The sequence below is a fragment of the Callorhinchus milii genome, unplaced genomic scaffold, assembly GCF_018977255.1.
Source record: "Callorhinchus milii isolate IMCB2004 unplaced genomic scaffold, IMCB_Cmil_1.0 Scaffold3, whole genome shotgun sequence".
Classification (NCBI taxonomy): domain Eukaryota; kingdom Metazoa; phylum Chordata; class Chondrichthyes; order Chimaeriformes; family Callorhinchidae; genus Callorhinchus; species Callorhinchus milii.
The window spans coordinates 44,948,957-44,969,337 of NW_024704744.1; the positions used below are offsets into that span (position 1 = coordinate 44,948,957).

A 20,381-nucleotide genomic window follows, 5' to 3' on the forward strand; every position below is an offset into this window, starting at 1 on the left:
ACCAGGCTCCGCGACCGCATCACTCCCACCCTTGCCCGGCTCCACTGGCTCCCCATCCCTCAGAGGATAGGATACAAAGTCCTCATCCTCACTTTCAAGGCCTTCCACGACCTTGTCCCCTCCTACATCTCTGACCTGCTGACTGACCCCCTATCAACCTGTCCACTCCCTTTGCTCAGCAGCCTGTTCCATGTCTAACGTCCGATCCGCCCTACCATCGGTGGCCGGGCTTGGGGCTTTCAGCCTCTCTGCCCCCACTCTTTCGAACTCCATCCCGCAATTTCTTTGCCTTGCTCCCTCTCTTGCCTCCTTCAAGGCACGACTAAAGACCCTCCTTTTAGACCGTGCCTTCGGCCGCCTTCCTACCCCCCCTGCCCTCCCCCCACACTTGGATCCTGATCCCTGACTGTTCAGCGCCTTGGGAACATCCTCTCATCGTGAAAGACGCTTTACAAATGTAATTTTACTGTTGTTTTAGATATTTTAGAACAGTTTTGAAAGCCGGTGGGGTGTGGCGGGGGAGCAGAGAGATTTAGGGGGAGAAAAAAAGAGTGCAATCAATGTAATTTGGAGATTTTTTAATTCCCCCCCTCCCCAAATCTAGGCTTCTAACATTGGAGTCCTGTAGCTCAGCGGTAAGAGCCTGCAAGTAAGAGACCTGGGTTGTATTCCTGGCAGGGCAAAATGTTGGGCAAGTTTCCTTACTCCACATGTTTCGGTTTACCTAGCGGTAAGTAGAAACCTGGTTGTTAGTCGTTTGGCTGATTGCTTTTCTGGGGATAATAATTCCTCAAAAAAAACAATAATAATTTGGTCACTCAATCCACGACTGTTCGTGGGACACTGCCGTGCGTAAATAGCTGCAGTGTTTCTCCCACAAATATACAGTCAATTCACTTTACAGTATATTCTGTGAAGTGATTTGAGATGTCTAGAAGATGTGAAAAGCGCTATATCAAATGCAAGGATTATTATTATTATCATGCTACAGGTATCTTTGTTCGGAAGTTTTTAATAAAAGAGATAGTGGTGGAGGCAGGTAATGTTATGGAGATGAGGAAAAGCTGAGCAGATAGGAACATGGATTTTAGCATTGTGGTATTACTCTCTGATAGATCACAAATACATACATACATAGTAAATAATAAACATATTACAGAATTGCACTGCTCTACAATGTAGTTTTGAGCTTTAACAAAAGACACTCACAAAGATTCAAAGTTTTCAGGTACTATGTTGGACCAAAATTTAAGCATCATCTGATGTATTGGTGTTTTTTGTAGATTTGAGGTTTTGCTGTATTTCTGCAAAATATTTTCATTTATTCCGAAATGCATTTGATGGTCTTGCGGACACATTAACTGTAAGGATAAAAACAATTGTGAAAGCCAAAGATTTACGTTGGACCAAAGATAAAGAAAGTCATGTTTATAAAGTTATTAGGGTCATGCCAATTGTCACTGAAGCAGCAGAGAATATGGGAACATGAAATTACTTTAACTCTTCTGCTGATGTGATTGTTCATGTGGTGGATCAGAAGCAACTAATAAAAGCACTGGAAGAAAAAGAACAACTCAGAATTTAACCTGCGTTACTTGTATAAATGTTTAGTCACACAGAACCATGGTTATTCAATAATATTAGATTGTGGATACCATAATAGTCTGCACATGGGGATCACATGTTCAGGTCATGAGGGTCTAGATTCAAGGACTAGAGAAATTGGATACTCTGTTATTCTATTCTTGTGTGTTAGCCTGGTGCAATTGGTAGAATTTTCGCATCTGAGTCAGAGAAATGTGGGTTCAAACCAGTGGTCCCATTATTCAGGTTACTTTGCTTAAATCTTTCTCCTAGAGAAGGAAGAATACGATAATACATCAATATATATCTTAGTAAAAATAGACTTGTTTCTCATGCTGTGAGCTTTTGGGAAACCGCTTCAGAATGTGGTTGACTGAGTCCAGTGTCTCAGTGACCATGTTATAAGTGAGGAGTGAAAAAATGGCCAACTTCTGTGTTGTCAGATTTCTGCTGATAATAATAATAATAATCCTTGCATTTGACTTAGCGCTTTTCACGTCGGGAGGACGTCTCAAAGCGCTTCACAGAACACACTGTAAAGTGAATTGACTGTATATTTTTTGGGGCGAACGCGGCAGTCAATTGCGCACAGCAATGTCCCACAAACAGTCGTAGATTGAAAATGACCAATTTATTATTGTTTTGTTTTTTTGGAGGGATTATCATCAGGCGTGTGGAGTAAGGAAACTTGCCCAAGGTTTCGCCCTGCCGGGAATCGAACTCAGGTCTCTCACTTGCAAAGCGAGTGCTCTAACCACTGAGCTACAGGACTCCACTTCCTGTGTGATCCACATGCACTCTCTGTCCAAGAAACACGGCAGCGGTGCTTCATACACTAAGTGATGTCAGTGATCCTTCCTACACTCCCTAGTATCGTCAGCAACAACCTGATCACTTATAAGTCAGCCATTAGCATAGGAAGCTGGCCAGTCAGTACTGGAAGCCACATGCCCCAGGTTTACAGTTAGAGCAAATCCACTGTGTAAGCAAGCAGCGCTGTAGCAAAGGGCACTACAATAAGATTCCCCTTTGTTTGATACTGTTGGTTAGTTATGGAATTGCTAAACTAATCATGGACTGAAGAGCAAGATGGTAAATGCAAATTATTGTATCTAAAAGTCAAATAAAACATTCATTAATACTCTAGTTGTATACCTAGGATTTTCTGATTGAGGTTTTAATGTACTGAGGTGAGAAATTGTATCTATTTGTGAATCTTCAATAAAAACAGTTTTTGTAAGAAAACATCTGCTGGTAAGAAGAATTGGCTATTCCTTCACAAGACTGGATCAAAAGAGTTAAACTGCAAAGGGAGCTGAAGGCTGCGGTCATATTTGCTGGAGATAAATGTGTTGCTAAGGTCAAAAGGAAAGAGGAGGGGCAGGAAGAGGAATCATTGGTTACTGAACCATAACAACAGGATGGCTTTGGACAGTGAGATAGCGCCTGCCCGGTGCCTCCTGCTCTATTATTTATTAGTTCCCTGGAATAGGCAATGACTAACTTTTTAGTGTCGTTTTTTTAAAAAATCTATTCATTCTTTAGATTCTATTTTATTATTCCTTTGCAGTTATAGATTTTAATTACATTGAATAGATACATAGATTTCTCATGACTTTAAAGCACATTAATGACAGATAGCATAGACCTTTAAATCAAAAAGTGTCCTCTGCCTGTTCCTTTAAAGACCCATGGCATTATTCAAAAAGAGAAGTAAGTATTTCCTGGCCTACTCAGGTATCCTGGCCGACAATCCTCCAGATGAACTGATCAATCACCTCATGGCTGTTTGTGGGACTTCACTTTGTGCAAAATCACTGCCACTTTTTTTCTACAAAACACAAGTCATTGACAACCGTAATCACTATAAACTGCTTTGAGATGGTTTGTCATTATAACCTATAAAAAGACAAAATGGCTTATTGCTTTACCTTTTCAATATAGCTCACCAATACATAAACAGTGAACAAATGGAGGGAACTTTAAGTTCATTCCAGGAATACTAAACAGCATGGCCAAGGTTTTCATGTATTATTGTGAGTGTTTAAACCTCGCTGGAAGAGTAAACTCGGGAAACAGTGTCATTTTATAATTGATTGTAATCTTTACCTCATCGTATAATTTCTACAAAATGTGGAAACGTAGTTGATGCAAATTTTTTAAAACTTAGAATACCATTTACAACAGGACCCATTCGTGTATTTATAGTTTTTCTCAACTTGAATCATCTGCCCCTCGTGTGTGGGCAGAAAATGTTCTTCATGTTGTGTCAAAGTCTGGCAATTTAGACAACCATTAGACAGTTGATCCAATAAAATTTTCAACCAGCAACATTTTATACCATTATCTATCATTATAATACTATTTTATATTATGTGTGAGAATAATCTGTAACAGCATTTAAAGAGGAATCGGATCGGAATTTGAAAAAGACACATAAAAGGTAATGGGGAATGGACAGAGGAGTAGATAATAATAATCATAATAATAATAAAATAATAATCCATTCGATAATCCTTATCACATTATTGAGACTTCTCAAATTACTTCACGGAATATATTTTAAATTGTATTGAGTGTGTATTTTCTCATTGAAAATGGCCTTTCAGAGAGGCAACATCAGCACGATGGGCCAAATAGCTTCCTTTTGTGCTGTTCCAACAATGCAGCACTCCCTCATTACTGCACGAGAGGGTCAGCGTGGACTATAAGCTTAAACACTGGATTGGCATTCAACCCTATAACCTTATGAATTCATGATTTTAGCTTCATATCATGTGTAAAATGTAGACCAACACAGACCCGATTTAACAGCCACACTCTACAAGGAATTTTGCATTCTCAATGTGATACATTTTGCCATTATTTTTAAACAAAAGTTACTGAAGTACTTGCATGAGTAACCAATGACTTGCTTGCTTTAATGACTAGTAATTTCATAATCTATTTCTGTGGGTACTATTATTGTGATTCCAAAAAAATCCTTGCAAAATAATGTGTGCTTGTAAACAACAAAATTACATTTATATAGTGCCTTTCATGTTGGAAGGATGTCCCAAGGAGCTGGAGAGTTAAGGATTTGCTGGGGGTTGGAATCAAGAGTGGTGAAAGGTTGTAAGGGTGGGAGCATAGCCAAAGGCACGGTCAAAGAGAAAGGTCTTGAGATGGGCCTTGAAGGAGGTGCGGGAGGGGGCAAGACGGGGGAATTCCCGGATAGAGTTCCAGAGGATGGGGGAAGAAAAGCTGAAGGCCCAACCATAAGTGTTGGGGCAGGCAGGACAGGGACATGGAGCAGGCCAGTGTCTGCTGATGTCGGCCAGTGTCCGCCAGATATAAATATTCATGAATATGGCAAATGATTTATATACATGTAAAATGGTACAGTTCAAACCACATGGTACATTAATGTCTAAATCTAGTCAAGATTCATAATGTTGGACAAATGATTACAGAAGATCCACAAGCCATATTTTGGACTGTATGCTCTCGATGAGCTGCCCAACTCTTCTTATAGAGCAAATCTGATCAGTCCGGTTTCCTTAGGATAAACATTAACGCTCTGGATTCACTCTTATTATGGACCAATTTGTGACATTGTTTTATGGATGATCAAGATGATTCACGTTTCTTAAGGTCTCCATTCAGCTATGTATCCATCCCTTCCTAATTACAGTACCACATTTTTCTCAAGATAGTTTTAAAATGACTTCAGGATGATCGGAATGGTGACATCCAGTGCCCTTCTGGTTTTATTTATAAAGTGTGGGCATTATATTGACTTAACAAAGTTTTACTTGTGTCCTAATGCTCTTGGGAATACTTGTTGCACAACATCCTCAAATTTGGAGCTGGGTTCTTCTCATTCTGCTTGGACAATGATGGGAAAATTAAGGATAGATGAAATTTGGCTGATGTTCACCTTATCCGTTTTTATCTTTGGGGAGAATCGTTTCTCGGTGTCATCTGCAGATTTCTCTGTCTTATACTGAGGCCTCAAATCCAAATAATTAATGTACAAAGAACAGATGGATTTCCAGAACAGATCCATTCTGATGAACCTCCTGGATATCTCTCCCAATTTCAACCTCATCTCCACAAACGATTACTCTGTTTTCTTCCCTTTAGCCAGTCACAAATTGACAACCTGTCTGTCCCTTTGAAGCCTGTGCCACCAGTATATAAAGGAGCCTTTGATGTGGTACTTTATCAAAAATCTTTTGGACCTCAAGTTGCACTCTATCTTATGGCTTCTCCTCAAGTAAGATAAGAAATGGGACAGCTAACTGTCATTTATTGTGTTCTTTTCAATTTGGCGTCCTTCCTTTTGCTTCTGAGTGATTCCATTGCTGTCCAATGAAAACAAATTGGCTTTGTGCCCTCACTACACTAGCATTTAGAAACTGAATTTCCCCAAAGGGTGCTGTTGAAATAGCTAGTAGTGAATTTAATACATTCTGGCAGATTCCACTTTGCAGTCCACATCGGCTTTATTTCCAATTCTGGAGAAACCAGAATCATCAACTTGGATAGATTAGGGGTAGATTTTGATTCCCACCTTTTTGTCCATGGCAAAGCCGCCTATCTGACTGGAATAGAGGTGAAAGGCTTTCTTAAAAAAAATCAGTTTGACTCTGAATGGTATCACATCTAAGCCTGACGTTTCCCCACCCAATTGTCACATACGTGTACAACCTGTAGAGGATGCTGTAGAGGGACCGGGAGCAGGAACCTTGGTTAGTCTTTCTCTCCTTAACCCTGGCTGTTTTTTCCCTCTTAACTCCGCTAAGGCCAGGGCTGATGTAGCCTCCCCATAGAGCTAAGAATGTTGGCATTAGTTAGTTTGGATGTTGGCAAGCAGAGGTGATACATTCAAGTCTTTTGATTGTACTTCTGATTATCACTCCAACATTTTTTCCCCTAAGATTCTCTTTTTTTTCACTTTAATCAGAGGCATTAAATCTCTTCCTGAGGGAAGTACGTGTGGAACAACCACAGCTTCAGCAAAACATTAACAGCATAAGGGAAGTGAATAGTGTCCTGTTGCTATTGGAAACACTGCTGTTGCAGCTATAGCATGACTTCTCTGTTTGGCTTCTGTTATTCCCAGAGATAAAACTAGAAATAATAATTGTGGGAGTTTTTTTTAATGAAGAAGCAAATAAATTCCTAATTAAAGACGAGAAGGATATCTGTTGCTGTTTAGCACTCTTCCAGGAGTGAAAAGATCATTTGTTAGTCACACCACAACAGAGGTATCAGAAAATATCACTCACCTTGATGAATATATGGATGATGAAGGTGATTAAGATTTTCTAGTATCAGCATTCTGCTATATTGTTTCCATTTCTCCATTTTTTTCAATTCCTCCTTTGCGATATAATAACCCTTGCATTTGATATAATTCCTTATGTCATTGATCCATATCAAAGTGCTTCACAGGATTTACTATCAAATGTAATGTATTTTGTAGGCGGACACACTATCAATTTGCGCACAGCAATGTCCCATAAACAACCATGAAGTGGATGACCCATTTTATCTGTGGGTTTGTTAACCAGGACACTGGGAGAAACTCTCTTCTCTTTCGTGGTATGGGATTTTTAGCATTCACTTGAACAGGCAGATGGGACCTCGGTTTAAGGTCTCGTATAATAATAATAATAATCCTTGCATTTGATATAGCGCTTTTCACGTCTTCTAGATGTCTCAAAGCGCTTCACGGAATATGCTGTAAAGTGAATTGACCGTATATTTGTGGGCGAAACGCAGGAGCCAATTGCGCATAGCAGTGTCTCACAAACAGTCGTGGATTGAAAATGAACAATTTATTATTGTTTTGTTTTTTCAAGGGATTATCATTAGGCGTGTGGAGTAAGGAAACTTGCCCAAGGTTTCGCCCTGCCTGGAATTGAACCCAGGTGTCTCGCTTGCAAGGCGAGTGCTCTAGCCACTGAGCTACAGGACACCACTCTCAGACATTGTATGGCACATCTGACAATGTAGCACAATCTCAATATTGCAATGGCTGATAGCTCATCATGGGGTGGGTAAGGTGGGAACAATGGATAAGGTGGGGAACAAGGAACATGTATCAGTTTTATGTGTTAGTACATAAAATACTCTGGTCTTGTAATTTGATTTTGTCAGAAACCCTTGTGTTATACTTTTGTTATCTATTCTTTGTTATCTATACTTTTACTGTGTATTTGATAGAAGTAATTACAATGCTATATGCAGCACGTTATACCTTTCGTCTATTGTGTGAAATGATAGGGTGAGAGATGCAACATTTTTATTATAATTATCACATTGAATATGTTGAAACATAGCAGAATTTCAGTCAATAATTATTGCCTAGTTTTGTGTTTGGACATTGATACAATGGTTGGGCCCAACGTTTTTGGTGCTAAACTTTGTGCAGTTTAAAATAGGAAACTGACTGAACTCAACCAATGTCCTGAAAAGCAGCACTCGACTAAAAGTTACCTCTTCCCCACGATCACTAAGCGAGGATTCAAGGTAGCAACTAACCTGTTTCAAAAAGAACCATCAGACTAGACCACTGTGCTGAAGTCAAGGGGATGTTCAACCCCTAGCCAGTCAATAATTATTGACTGAAATGTGTACATTAAGAAATTCAATGTGATAAATATCACATGTAGTCGGTTACAAAATGTTGCATTTTTCAGTCCGAGTTGCTGTGATTTTGTTTATGTCATGCTCTGCATAATGTGCGCATCAGAATGGGCATTATGGACTCCTGGAGCATCCAAGTTAGTAAAATGAAACTTTTATGAATACATGCAGTAATATGCATATTACTTTGTGTTTACTGGATTGTGTGAAATAATAATCCTCCAGAAAGGAGTCCAAATCTATAATCATCATGAGGTTTTGATGATTGAAAAAAAATGTAAACATTTTGAGTTTTGCTATTGCTGTTTGTCACAACGGCAAACTTAGTTTTATTCCTTTCGCTGCCTCTCAGAGACTGTGATTGAATGTGCTGCCTGTACCTGTGGAATTATATGTCACCATGGGTCACAGCTCTCGTTGAGGGGAAAGAACACAAGTTTCTCTGTTTCTTTTACCACCAATCCAGTAATTCACTTAATTGGTGTTTTCAGTTTGTAAGTATAAAATATTTACTGCTATATTAAGACACGTCGGAAAATGTGAACCCTTGTAATTAGAAAGATAGAACTTGCATTTTTACAGCTCTTTATCATAAAAATGTTTCACGAATAATTACTGTCAAGTGAAGTTCTATGCAAACATGGCAACTAGATTGCACAAACAAATGCGAAAAGGCCAATTAATCTGAAGGATTACAGGCCAGCATGCTGGGCGAAGCTCTGTTCCCAACTCAATTTTTCCAATACACTGATCAACGGACGGTCTCTTCAGCTCCACTATTAAAAAGGTCCAAATGATTCAAAACTCTGCCACTTGTGTCCTCACTCATACCAGAATCTGCACCCCCATCACCCCAGTTCTTGACAGGCTCCACTTCCCAGTCCAGGAACACTTAGGCAATAGTGGTGCCCCATTATTACTTGGGATGATTTCAGATATCTCAGTCCATAACAGGGATGAGCATTGTGTGCTCCTGAGATGTGTGGCTCAGTGTCACAGTACATCAGTGGAGATCCTACGCATAATTTATTTTGAAAGCAGTTGTTGTACCAGCTGTAGTTAACATGTGGCATGAATTAACATCAATGTGAGTCAATGTTTGAAGGTGGTCTCAATGAACTGTGCTCTGCTGAGTCGAGCTAGCAAGGGCACCAAAACTTTAGTTGTCTGTGTGAGTGAAGGTTTGGTGTGTCACTGGTTCCAAAATTAGTTATAAATGGAGGCATGCAATTAAACCACATCAGTGGCTTCACTTCACTTCTGCAGAGCTGCAGATATCATCAGTATCGTGCATAGTTTTGTGACATGAGGAGGCTGCCCTGGAGTCAGTGCAGAGCAACTAGGATGACCCTCTAGTTGCTCTGACTACTCTCCCCCACTCCCAATGTTAGAGGAATAAGATACTATGAGCAATAATTAGACAAGATAGGGCTCTTCAGTTTTGAAAGAAGTCTCAGATGGGACCACATAGAGATATGTAAGATTTTAAATGGGATTGAGAAAGTAAACTCAGAACAATATTTTTGCATGCACTGAGACAGCAAAAAAGAGGACACGGGTTTAGGGTTTCAAATGGGAATTTCAGGACAAATATTGTTAGTTTTTTTTATTGACATAGCAATTAATGACTGAACAAGTTACCAGGGTGACTGAGGCCAGGACACTGGACATTAATAAACAGATTTTTCGCCTGAATCTCCCTCGTGATCTTGTGATCAGTTTATCAATGACGGTGGCTTAGGTTGGACTGCTCCATGGAACACGGTGATTGAATGGGTAAGTGGGGTAAATAAGGCAAAAGTTCCAATGATCTGCCTATAAAAACATTTGTGCTTTTGAAGTATAATGTTATGAACATCTGCTTGTTCAGGTGAACATTAAAGATCCCATGCCACTATTCGAAAAGGGAAGGGAATTTCTCACACTGTCCTTGCCAAAAATCATGTATTTAAAATTAATCATTCACTTCATGGTTGTTTGTGGGACATTACTGTGCACAAATTGGCTGCCATGTTTACCTGCAAATACAGTCACTACACTTCAGAGAAAAAACTTTTGAAGAGCTTTGAAGCCATCTCAACGACATGATAAGGCGCTATATCAAATGCAAAGATTATTATAATTATTATGTGTCCTGTTTTGTCATTCCATTTAATGAGCTCCTATGAAATGGTTCCCAGTGAGGATCCAGCTTTGTCATAACTTCTGCAGCCGATGTCAGTTTAAGAAGAATTTTGGTTTATTTTGATCATTTTAAACTTCAGCGATTCCTCTCAAACTCTCACTTGACTGTAGACTCTTTTGTTCTGTTGATCTAATGCATTGAAAAATCTAATCGTGGAGTCCTGCAGCTCAGTGGTTAGAGCACTCGCTTTGCAAGCGAGAGACCTGAGTTCAATTCCAGGCAGGACGAAACCTTGGGCAAGTTTCCTTACTCCACACGTCTACTAATAATCCCTCCAAAACCAAAAACAATAATAAATTGGTCATTTTCAATCTACGACTGTTTGTGGGACATTGCTGTGCGCAATTGGCTGCTGCGTTTCGCCCACAGATATACAGTCAATTCACTTTACAGTGTATTCTGTGAAGCACTTTGAAACGTCTAGAAGACGTGAAAAGTACTATATCAAATTCAAAGATTATTATTATTATCATTGACCAAAGAATATTGAATTACTGATTTATAGAAAAGCTTCAGTAAAATAAATGCATCATAATTTTCAATGAGCATATGAATGTTATGGTGGTAGTGGATTGTGGAGACATAACTGACAATCTCAAATGACCTTCCGAAAGCAAAGATTATGCTTGCTGTGGTGCTTTATAGTGCTAACATCTACATAGAAAAACTGTTCTCAGTACTGATCATATATATAAAGGATATGTAAAAAGTGCAAGCAACTGTTATTTGGAGATATTGTGTGAAATAAATGCTCTAAAGTAATGATTCATAGCTAACTAGCTTTTTATTTAAAAAAGAAGGTAAAGACTTTGTTAAGGGAAAGGTTTCATCTGCTTTCTGACTACGACTGTGAAAAGGCAACATCTTTCCAGATATCTGACTGGAAATTAATATATAGCCTTCCTACATTAAAACCATGCTTTTGTTCCTCAAGTGTTTCCAGGTGAACAGATTGGTTTCGCAAAACTATCGTTCATTTTGAAGACACATCGATTTCAACTGTGCCCCACTTGAAGGGGTCATTAGTGGGGCACAATTCAGATCTACACAATACAGAGCAGTCTGGCTACCTCCCTGTACTTGAAGAGCTGTTTTGTTCAGGGTGTTGCAGGTTTATGGAAAAATTATAATTGATTTGGAGCAAAATTAAGTTACAGCGAGATTCCTGCTTGGTATAGTTTCTTGCAAGAACATACTGAACTAAAGGGGGGGAGAACACAATGGTGACACAGTGCTGCTAATTGCATTTGACCCCCAAATTACTCCNTTTTTAGCCTTTGTAAGCAAATAATAAGTTCATTAATGTGAAAGGAGACTCCCAACGTAGGATGTGGCCCTACAACTATTCAACTGAGCCCGACTGATACACAATTGATAAATAGCTTGCGGTATTGCACTTCAAAATTTGGGCTGAGCTTCCACTGGTTGAACTTATCAGCATACCCTGAGAATGGGAAAATCCTTCCAACAAATTAGTGAAAACCAACGAGTGGAAAGGTCTGCCATAAAAGCCCGATTCAAGTAACTACTGACGGAGTCAAACAAACTTGTGTCAGGCAAACAGTAGTGCAAATGTCACCTAGACACCAGAAAAAGTGCCTTGAGACCCGGATGTCATCTTCTGCAGGAGACCCCATGCATCTCCTGACAATCCACAAGAATTTGGTTTCCACCTAAGATCCTCTAGGAAGCAAGTTCTCACAAGTCGGCATGACCTATGAATGGTTCCTGCAGGAGATGTGCTATCCATCCTGAGGCATCCTTTCCATTATTGAGGCTTTGTGTATGCTGCTGTTTTCTTGACAACTTTTCCAACCCTAAATTGGCAAATACTGAAATAATCTAATCTGCTGCTGATTGGAATATGGCTTTTAATAGTATTACGCATTAAAAGGAATCGTCATGTGAAAGCAGCATTTTTCTTATTATGAGCGTTGTTCTTTGTGCTGTTGCAGAATAAATACTCTTTTTTAATATTTTGGCATTTATTTTGTAACTTAAAAGAAAATACAGTGAAACATTCTGTCCCTGGTTCTAACCATGTATCAAACAACCCAGATATAACCTTGTTTTACAGTAAAAAACTTCGAAGAATTTGTTCCAAAATAAATTCATAGTGCAGTTTTTTAAAGAAAAATGTTTTGACTGCTTTCTTCTTTGCAAACGCAGCTGTTGTTTGAACCCAGCACTCCTATGTTACAGACACACGCAATGACCTTGACATTAATTGGTGTTTGAATGGGGCCTGTGATGCGTGTGATGTTTCAGTATCTTTTCACTGTCTGTCGTGTGTACTCCACCCTTAATGACAGCTAATGATGTGATCCTGGGTGAACTTTGTCATCAAACAGGAACTATGCTTATATACAGACACTACTGAGATATGCCAAGAAGCCAAACATCCGTCCAGGAAATGTCCCTTTTGGGAGGTTCAGCCATTGCCTGAGGATCTAGACTGCAGCAGAAGTAGTAATGCCTGTTTACAGGAATAATGTTCCACAATTCTCCAGCGTGGACAGATACGTTTGTCCTTTCTGAAACTCCTCAATGATCTCCGTCTTTCCCAGGACCCATCACGGCTTGGTGGGAGGAGGGAAGGAAGTGAGAGAACTATAGTGATAACATTTTTCAGACACTTAACTGTATATTTTAGAAACAAAAACAGATTGACAAATTTATTTTTATTTATTTCCAAAATCTTGATGAACTACACAACAACAACAACAATTTGGATTTGTGATGACCATGTGATGAATGTGACATGGGGTGGGAGTAGGGGGGGAGGATGATTTGTGATGTGTGATGTGATGAATAACACCTGCAAAGTGTACAAAGTTCATGGTGCTTTTTGTCCTGTATTTAGTGACCGGTTTGAGGTAGAATCTCCCCCCCCCCCCCCCCCTCATTTCCATCCCACGACCTCATCACTTTGTTAATATTTTGAAATCCAAAGATGTGAGGGGTTGCGTTATTTTGAATTGTAGCCTTTAGAACATTTTTTTAACTTTAGTACTTTAGTGTTAGAATTATTTTTAGGTCATTATCTAGTGAAGAAGTACAACATCCTTGTTTTCTGCAGCCTGAGCCAAACTCAAGGCCCGGGACAGTGCAGATATTTGTGCTTCTTTCCTTGGGACAGTAACCTTAAAATGATCACTGGTGATAATTATCACATCACAATTGCAAATTCACCCCCCTCTTTATTTATTATTGTACCTGTTTGTGCGCTAAATAATAATGCTTACATTTGATATATCATGTCAGTAGGACTTCTCAAAGCACTTCACAGGATTTTACATAAAACGTAGTGACTGTGTATTTTTCTTGTAGGCAATTAACATACAATTCTTCTTGTAAGTCTCCCTTGATGGTGTTTGTCAGTTTATCCTGGGTGTAACAACTGGAAAGTCACCAAATTCTACCCCACGTCTGCACTGAGCTATCGAAGCTCAGCAGGAATAATAATAATTACAGCTCTACAATTGGCCTAAGCCCCTTGGGTTAGGAAGGGAAAAAACATCCAGCGTTCCCATTCCTGGTACCCATCCAGGAACCCCTCTGGAAGTGCACTGTGTAAATGGCAGATGAGAACAGCCTCAGCTGCAATTCCTGCCCCAGACTCCCCTATGTTCATATAACCTGCCAAAACTCACTGACAACGCTCACACATGAATAATGGCTAACACCCAAAGGGCAGTGAAGACAGACAAGTTGGAAGTTGCAAATCTGTTTTGGCAATAGTGAGCAAAAACTGCTAATGTATTAAGCTGTTAGTATAATTTTATTCATTAAAATAATCTGGTGATGCCCAGCTGTGCAACTAGTGTTGCCACAGCAAGTCCCCCTTCCATGAAGTTTCTCAACCAATAAGTGTTTAACCATTGGTACAAAATTTGGGGCTAGATACCTTAAAACAAATCTTATTGTTAAGAAATTATTAAATTTTATACCTGAGTGAAGGAAGAACAAATGGAGTCTTGCTCTGCTGGCAACAAGACTATTTGAAATGTGAAGTGAGTTTCTCCCAGTGTCTTGGCCAACAATTGACCACATGAAATTGGTTGCCGCATTTGTCTACAAATACACAGTTACTAGAATTTACAGTGAATTCCTGTGAAGTGATTTGAGATATTTCAACAACATTTATAAATCCTCCAAGAACATTAACCACCAGTTGTGGTGGGGGATGACTGATAAAACAGGCATTTAGGTGGTAGATTGATGACTGGTGGGAAGTAGGGGAAGAACTACTAAGCCAACACAAAGATAGGCCATGTTATACTGCTAAATCTTTCTTTTTAACTGATGAACAAGTTAGTAAACTTGTGGCATTCATTTTGAGCCATGTCTTAACCATGGCTGCCCTGGGAATGTAAGCAATTTGGAGTTTGTCCAGGATTTCTATTATATGGAACTTCATTGTTAATACTCCCATTCAATGAGTTATTCCATTTTCTCAATGTTAAATTAATTTCCCACAACCTCCTTTGACAATCTGCACAATGCAGGACGAGCTTCTTTTTAAGGGACAAATTTAATAGGAAATCGTAAACTTCCATCTTTTGAAAGAATTTCTGTCAAATTTTAAGTTCTATCTCATGTATTTTCAACTTGATTCCCTCCTCTGTTACATAAATGTCCAGTCGGCGTACTTGAAATAGGCAACCATAAGCTCTTTCACATCTCCAGTACTAATGCTCTTGTGTGAAGTGGCTAATTGTATTTAAAGGGTCTGCATCAAGGTATGGGTATGAAAGAAAATTATGCCAAAAAGTTACAAATGTACAAGCATCACCTGTTTTATTTATTATAGTTTTCCCCTGTCTGGCCTGACCTCCACTGTAGTACACCTGAAAAGTTAATGATCTCGGCTCTGCCATTTTCTTGCAGAGGCACAGGGACTCACAAAGTTCTATGTGGAGCAGATTGAACAATGTTTTATTGGAGAATTTAATCGAATTGTGTTTCTGTGAGATTCAAAAATAACACCAAAATAACATTTCTACCAATTTACGCAGCCAAGTTACTAGTAACTTCTTCTACAATCCTTAACAATTTGTTTGTCAATAACATCAGAAAATATTTTTTTTATTACAGAATTGTGAAATGCATGCCAATATATACTAAACTGAGATTAGATGCTAAAGATAATCAATAGAAATTGAGAGTGTCAAGATTAGTGATAAGATAAATGAAAGCCCACAATTTTGGGCTACTTTACTATTTCTACTGATAAACCACCATAACAACAATAACAATTTACATTTATACAGGGCCTTTCATGTTGGGAGGACATCCTAAATTACTTAACACAGCTGACTGGGTAGAGAACCAGTGGGGGAGTGGGGGGGTGGACATGACTAAAAGCACGATTGAAGAGATAGGTCTAAAGGTGGACTTCAAAGGTGGGGAGGGATGTAGCGAGGCACAGGGACTCACAAAGTTTATCATAAAACATAGTTCAGGATTTTTTTAAAAATGAATTAGTGAAGTGTAATGTTTTGGGCAAACCAAAGTGAATTTAAATGATGCAACGCTTTTCCCGTATACTACATTTTTAAACATTCTTTACGGACTGTTGGCAACACTCGTCATCCACTGCAGATACCTTTATTGAGAGTTTTTTTTTCCAAGTCTACTTTTTTTATAGAAAACACTCTCAACCTTTCTGCATTGGAATGAAAATGTGGAATACTTGCGCAACCATGGCTGGAATGTGTGAAACTTTTATAGAGTGGTACAAAAGAGAGAGTACTGAAATGGCAGTGTGGAATACTGATGCTGAACAATAATCCCACGATTTCTTAACCCTTCTGTCGAATCTGTTTTCCCAGGAGATGAACGAGTGAGAGGGCAAGCAGGGCTTCTCTCTGAACGTCGAGGGTCCTACCCATTCATTGATTTTCGCCTACTGAATAGTAAGTACCAACCAAACTCTTGAGACCAAAACCTTTACACAATACATTTGTAAAATTTTTATAAAATTACATTTGCACAGCGCCTTTCACATCAGGAGGACATCCCAAAGCGCTGAATATTCAGGGATTTGGACCCGAGCAGGGGCGGTTAGAATCAGGGCGGGTGGAAGGCAACGGGAGTATTCCCAGCAAACTGTGATCTTACTGAATTTCTGGAATCAGGTATGGGATTGTTCCAAACTTGCAGTAGATAAAAACGCAGGAGAAAAGCCATCTTGTTAGTCAGTTATACTGCACCTTTACCATTGCATCAACATGATGTGCATACCCATTAGAAACCACATGGATGATATGTAGTATGGAAATGAAAAAGGCATTTTCATAAAATTTTCAAAGAAAAGGGGGAAGCTGAACTCCTTAAGTTCCATATGTTTCATTCATTCACTATTCTAGTACAAACTCAAGGCTACCTAGAAATAGATTTTTTTAAAGTAATTTTTGCTTAGAGACTCCCGTCTAGAACTCTGAACCTGAACTACAGGATTATGGATTATTCTTTGAATTTAAGGATAGAGAAATTGATGTGCACTTACTGTTTGTTCCATTTATTCCAGAGTGTGCAAAAATATTTAGCCTGTGAGAGCTTTAATGATTCCCTGCAAAGGAGTTAGAAGCCTTGTAATTTGAAAGGTTAATTAATTCATGATGCTCCAGTCTTGTGATCCATCCTTATCTAATGTCCTGTAGCTCAGTGGTTAGAGCACTAGTCTTGCAAGCGAGACACCTGGGTTCAATTCCAGGCAGGGCGAAACCTTGCGCAAGTTTCCTTACTCCACACGCCTAATATAATCCCTCCAAAACAAAACAATAATAAATTGGCCATTTTCAATCCACGACTGTTTGTGGGACATTGCTGTGCGCAATTGGCTGTCACGTTTTGCCCACAAATATACAGTCAATTCACTTTACAGTATATTCTGTGAAGCGCTTTAAGACATCTAGAAGACGTGAAAAGCGCAATATCAAATGCAAGGATTATTATTAATATTATTATCACCTGTACAAAAATAAATAAAAACAATACAATACAAAATTACATTTGTATAGCACCATTCACGTCGGGGGGGCATCCCAAGGCATTGGACAGTCAGATGATAGCTAACAAAATTAAGAAGGGGTAGATCCTTGCCCCTTCCATTGTATTTATACCGACTTTGGAAAAACTTTTAAGATTGAAAACAATTATGTTTTAAAGTTCTCAAACAGACCTTTGTATTGTCCCTCAGCTTTCTAATGTTATTAAGTGTCATGTGACTGGCTCTTCAATAATATTGAAAAACTAGCCAGCATTTAGCCTTCATTGCTAGATGTTCAGAGCTCTCTTCACCTCCTGACCAGTACAATTAAGGAGCAGGATATTAAGATGCCGTTTCCTGCTCTGAAATGAGAATGAATCACTGAATCAGTATAAATCCAGCATTCGTGATATTTAATTCCTTTTACGAGTTAATTCTTTTTAATCATGGTGCTTCATTATAGATGCCCCTTTCAACAAAATTGCATCCAGATCAGAAATGTATAATAATACGTTGTAAGATATGCAGAGATTTATTTTTCCCAGCATTAGAATATTTTCTCTTTTTCTTTTTAAGATCAGGAACTGCTTAGGAAGGGATGCATTGAGGGAATCATTCTGTGTTTTCTTGCTAAACTTTAAATTGGTCATATATATTTGTGCTAATTTGTATGTGAAGAATCCAAGTGGTTGTATACAGTGAGTATATGTTTGTTTTTTTGGCGGGACAGGAGCAGTTACAGTAAAATAACTCACTACTTTGAGTCCTCTCAGAGAAAATTAGTAAGGAACCCATGCTCACTATGTAAAGGACAGGCCGTAATGTCTCTGCACAAACTACACTATGCACTTCGTGGCTAATAAGAGACAAACTTGGTTTGTGTTTAAGTGAGACTACACCATGCTTCATTAAAGCAATAGCACATTTTATACAATCTTTTTCTCTTTAATTGTATTAACCTGACTTGGTTATAACTGGCATAAACAATCAAAATATTTCTGATCTGTTTTCACCATAATGACATACCGTATTAAGGCAGTCTCTGGCATTAATGTCAGTATCAAAGCACTCTAAATAATGGCAATCAGTTCTGCATTACAATTGTTGTACTCAAATCCATTTGCAACCAAATTTAATTCATAGAAATATTCAGAATTGTATCTCAAAGCACATAAGTCAAATCATTTTACAAAGTTTACCAAACTGCAGTTAAATGTTGAGTGGCTTCTGTGCTTGGCCTAGCTTGGGAGCAATCTCACTGTGTCAGTGGGGCAAAAAGTTGTGGGACTTGGGGACTTTAAGCTTGTACTCTAGGCTGACACTCTAATACATTGCTGGAAAGTGCTGCCCAGTTGGAGATCACAAGAGAGCTTTGGATCAAAGCTTTTTGATCTCATCTTTCTAGAATACATAGAATAGAATTAATAGATGGCAACAGATGTAAACTATTATTGGGGATTTGCTATAGACCACCAGGCCAGGGTGATAGCCTTGATATGGAATTGTGGGATGAGATAAGGAAGGTTGCCGAACAACTGTGCAAACTTAAGGTAAACAAATCTCAAAGGCTGGATAAATTGTATCTGAAGATCTTTAACAAACTAAAGGAGGAAATTGCAGGAACTCTGGCACAAATCTTTCAGAAATCACTGGATACTGGATAGGTACCTGGGAACTGGAGAAAGGCAAATGTTACTCCTTTTTTTTAAAAAGGTAGCAAATGTGACCAAGGAAACCATACACTAGTCAGTTTGATGTCCATTGTCAAGCGACTGCCAGGACGGTGGAGGGCGAACTAGATGGACCTTGGTCTTCTCTCGCTTAGCAAGTTCTTATGTTCTTATGTAATACCCACCTACCTATCCTCTCATCATGGCATCAAACTGTTTAAATACCATGTTTCAGATAAGACATTAAACCAAGGTCCTGAAGGTTCAGGTGGACATTAAAGTCCATGGTACTATTGGCATTCATATAAAGAAAGACATTTCTCCCAGTTTCCTGGACAATAATCCTCCAGATAATATCGGCCATTCACCTCGTTGCTGTTGGTGGGATATTGTTGTGTGCAAATTTGCTGTGGCATATTCATACATAGTCACTAGACATAATTATTGTAAAGTGCATTGGGACATTTCAATGTATAGGCATTACGATTACATCAAATGCAAGGATTATTATTGTACTATTGGCCATGCACAGAGGTAAAGCACTTGAGTGATTAAAGTCCATTTCCTGTGCTGATTTTGCAGAGCTTGTCTCAACATAGTTCTGTAGCACCTGTTTCCTGCTTTGTGTAATGCAAGTTTTAAAGAGGAAACATTCAAAGAGATGAAGCGTGTGCACACAAACATTCTGTTAAATTGCTAGAATGCATTTGACATATCAGAAGTGGTTTGTTTATAAGTGCTATTTAAATGCAAATTTGCTAAGTCCCACGTGAAAAACGACTTTTAATAAACCAAATTCAATTCCATTTAAACATAATAAGGGAAGAGTCTCCAAAATATCACAGAATTCCACCTGGGTCATCTTCTTCCCAAACCCAACATCAACATCATACATACTTTGGTGAACACTTGTCATCAACATCTCATTTAGTTCCAAAATGAATATGCAATCCCTAGTTGCATTTCTCTGTAATACATTTAGCATTTTCAATAGTCTGCATAAAGTAGGCAAATATCCTTTATCATCCGGCTGTTGGATGGGAATGAGAGTAGAGAAGAACCAGTGTGATCCAACACACACTGAACTTCTCATTCTTGATTCCATTATAAACCCTTAACTGGAGGTTTACTAGGTAACCTCCTCCCCCTCTCTCTTGCCTGCGTCCAATCCTGTCACTGTCCAGCCCTGCCAGTCCATTCTGTATGAAGGAGTATATAAATGTAAGTTGCTGTCGTGTTTCTGATCACTGTGTGATGGTCTTCTCTTTGAGCTCCATCAATACCCTCCAGCAAGATAACAGTTTTCGTAAGG

At 38.9% G+C, this 20,381-nt stretch overlaps 1 protein-coding gene across 3 annotated transcripts in view; it reads left to right on the forward strand.

Moving 5' to 3' along the window:
• LOC103178332 (cAMP-specific 3',5'-cyclic phosphodiesterase 7B) overlaps positions 1–20,381 on the forward strand; it is a 118,528-nt gene that overhangs the window by 64,646 nt on the left and 33,501 nt on the right. For all 3 annotated transcript variants that reach the window (XM_042333287.1, XM_007893012.2, XM_042333288.1), the window contains one exon: positions 16,240–16,323. In XM_042333287.1, the coding sequence (XP_042189221.1) occupies positions 16,240–16,323 (84 nt within the window). The remainder of the gene's footprint in view (positions 1–16,239; positions 16,324–20,381) is intronic.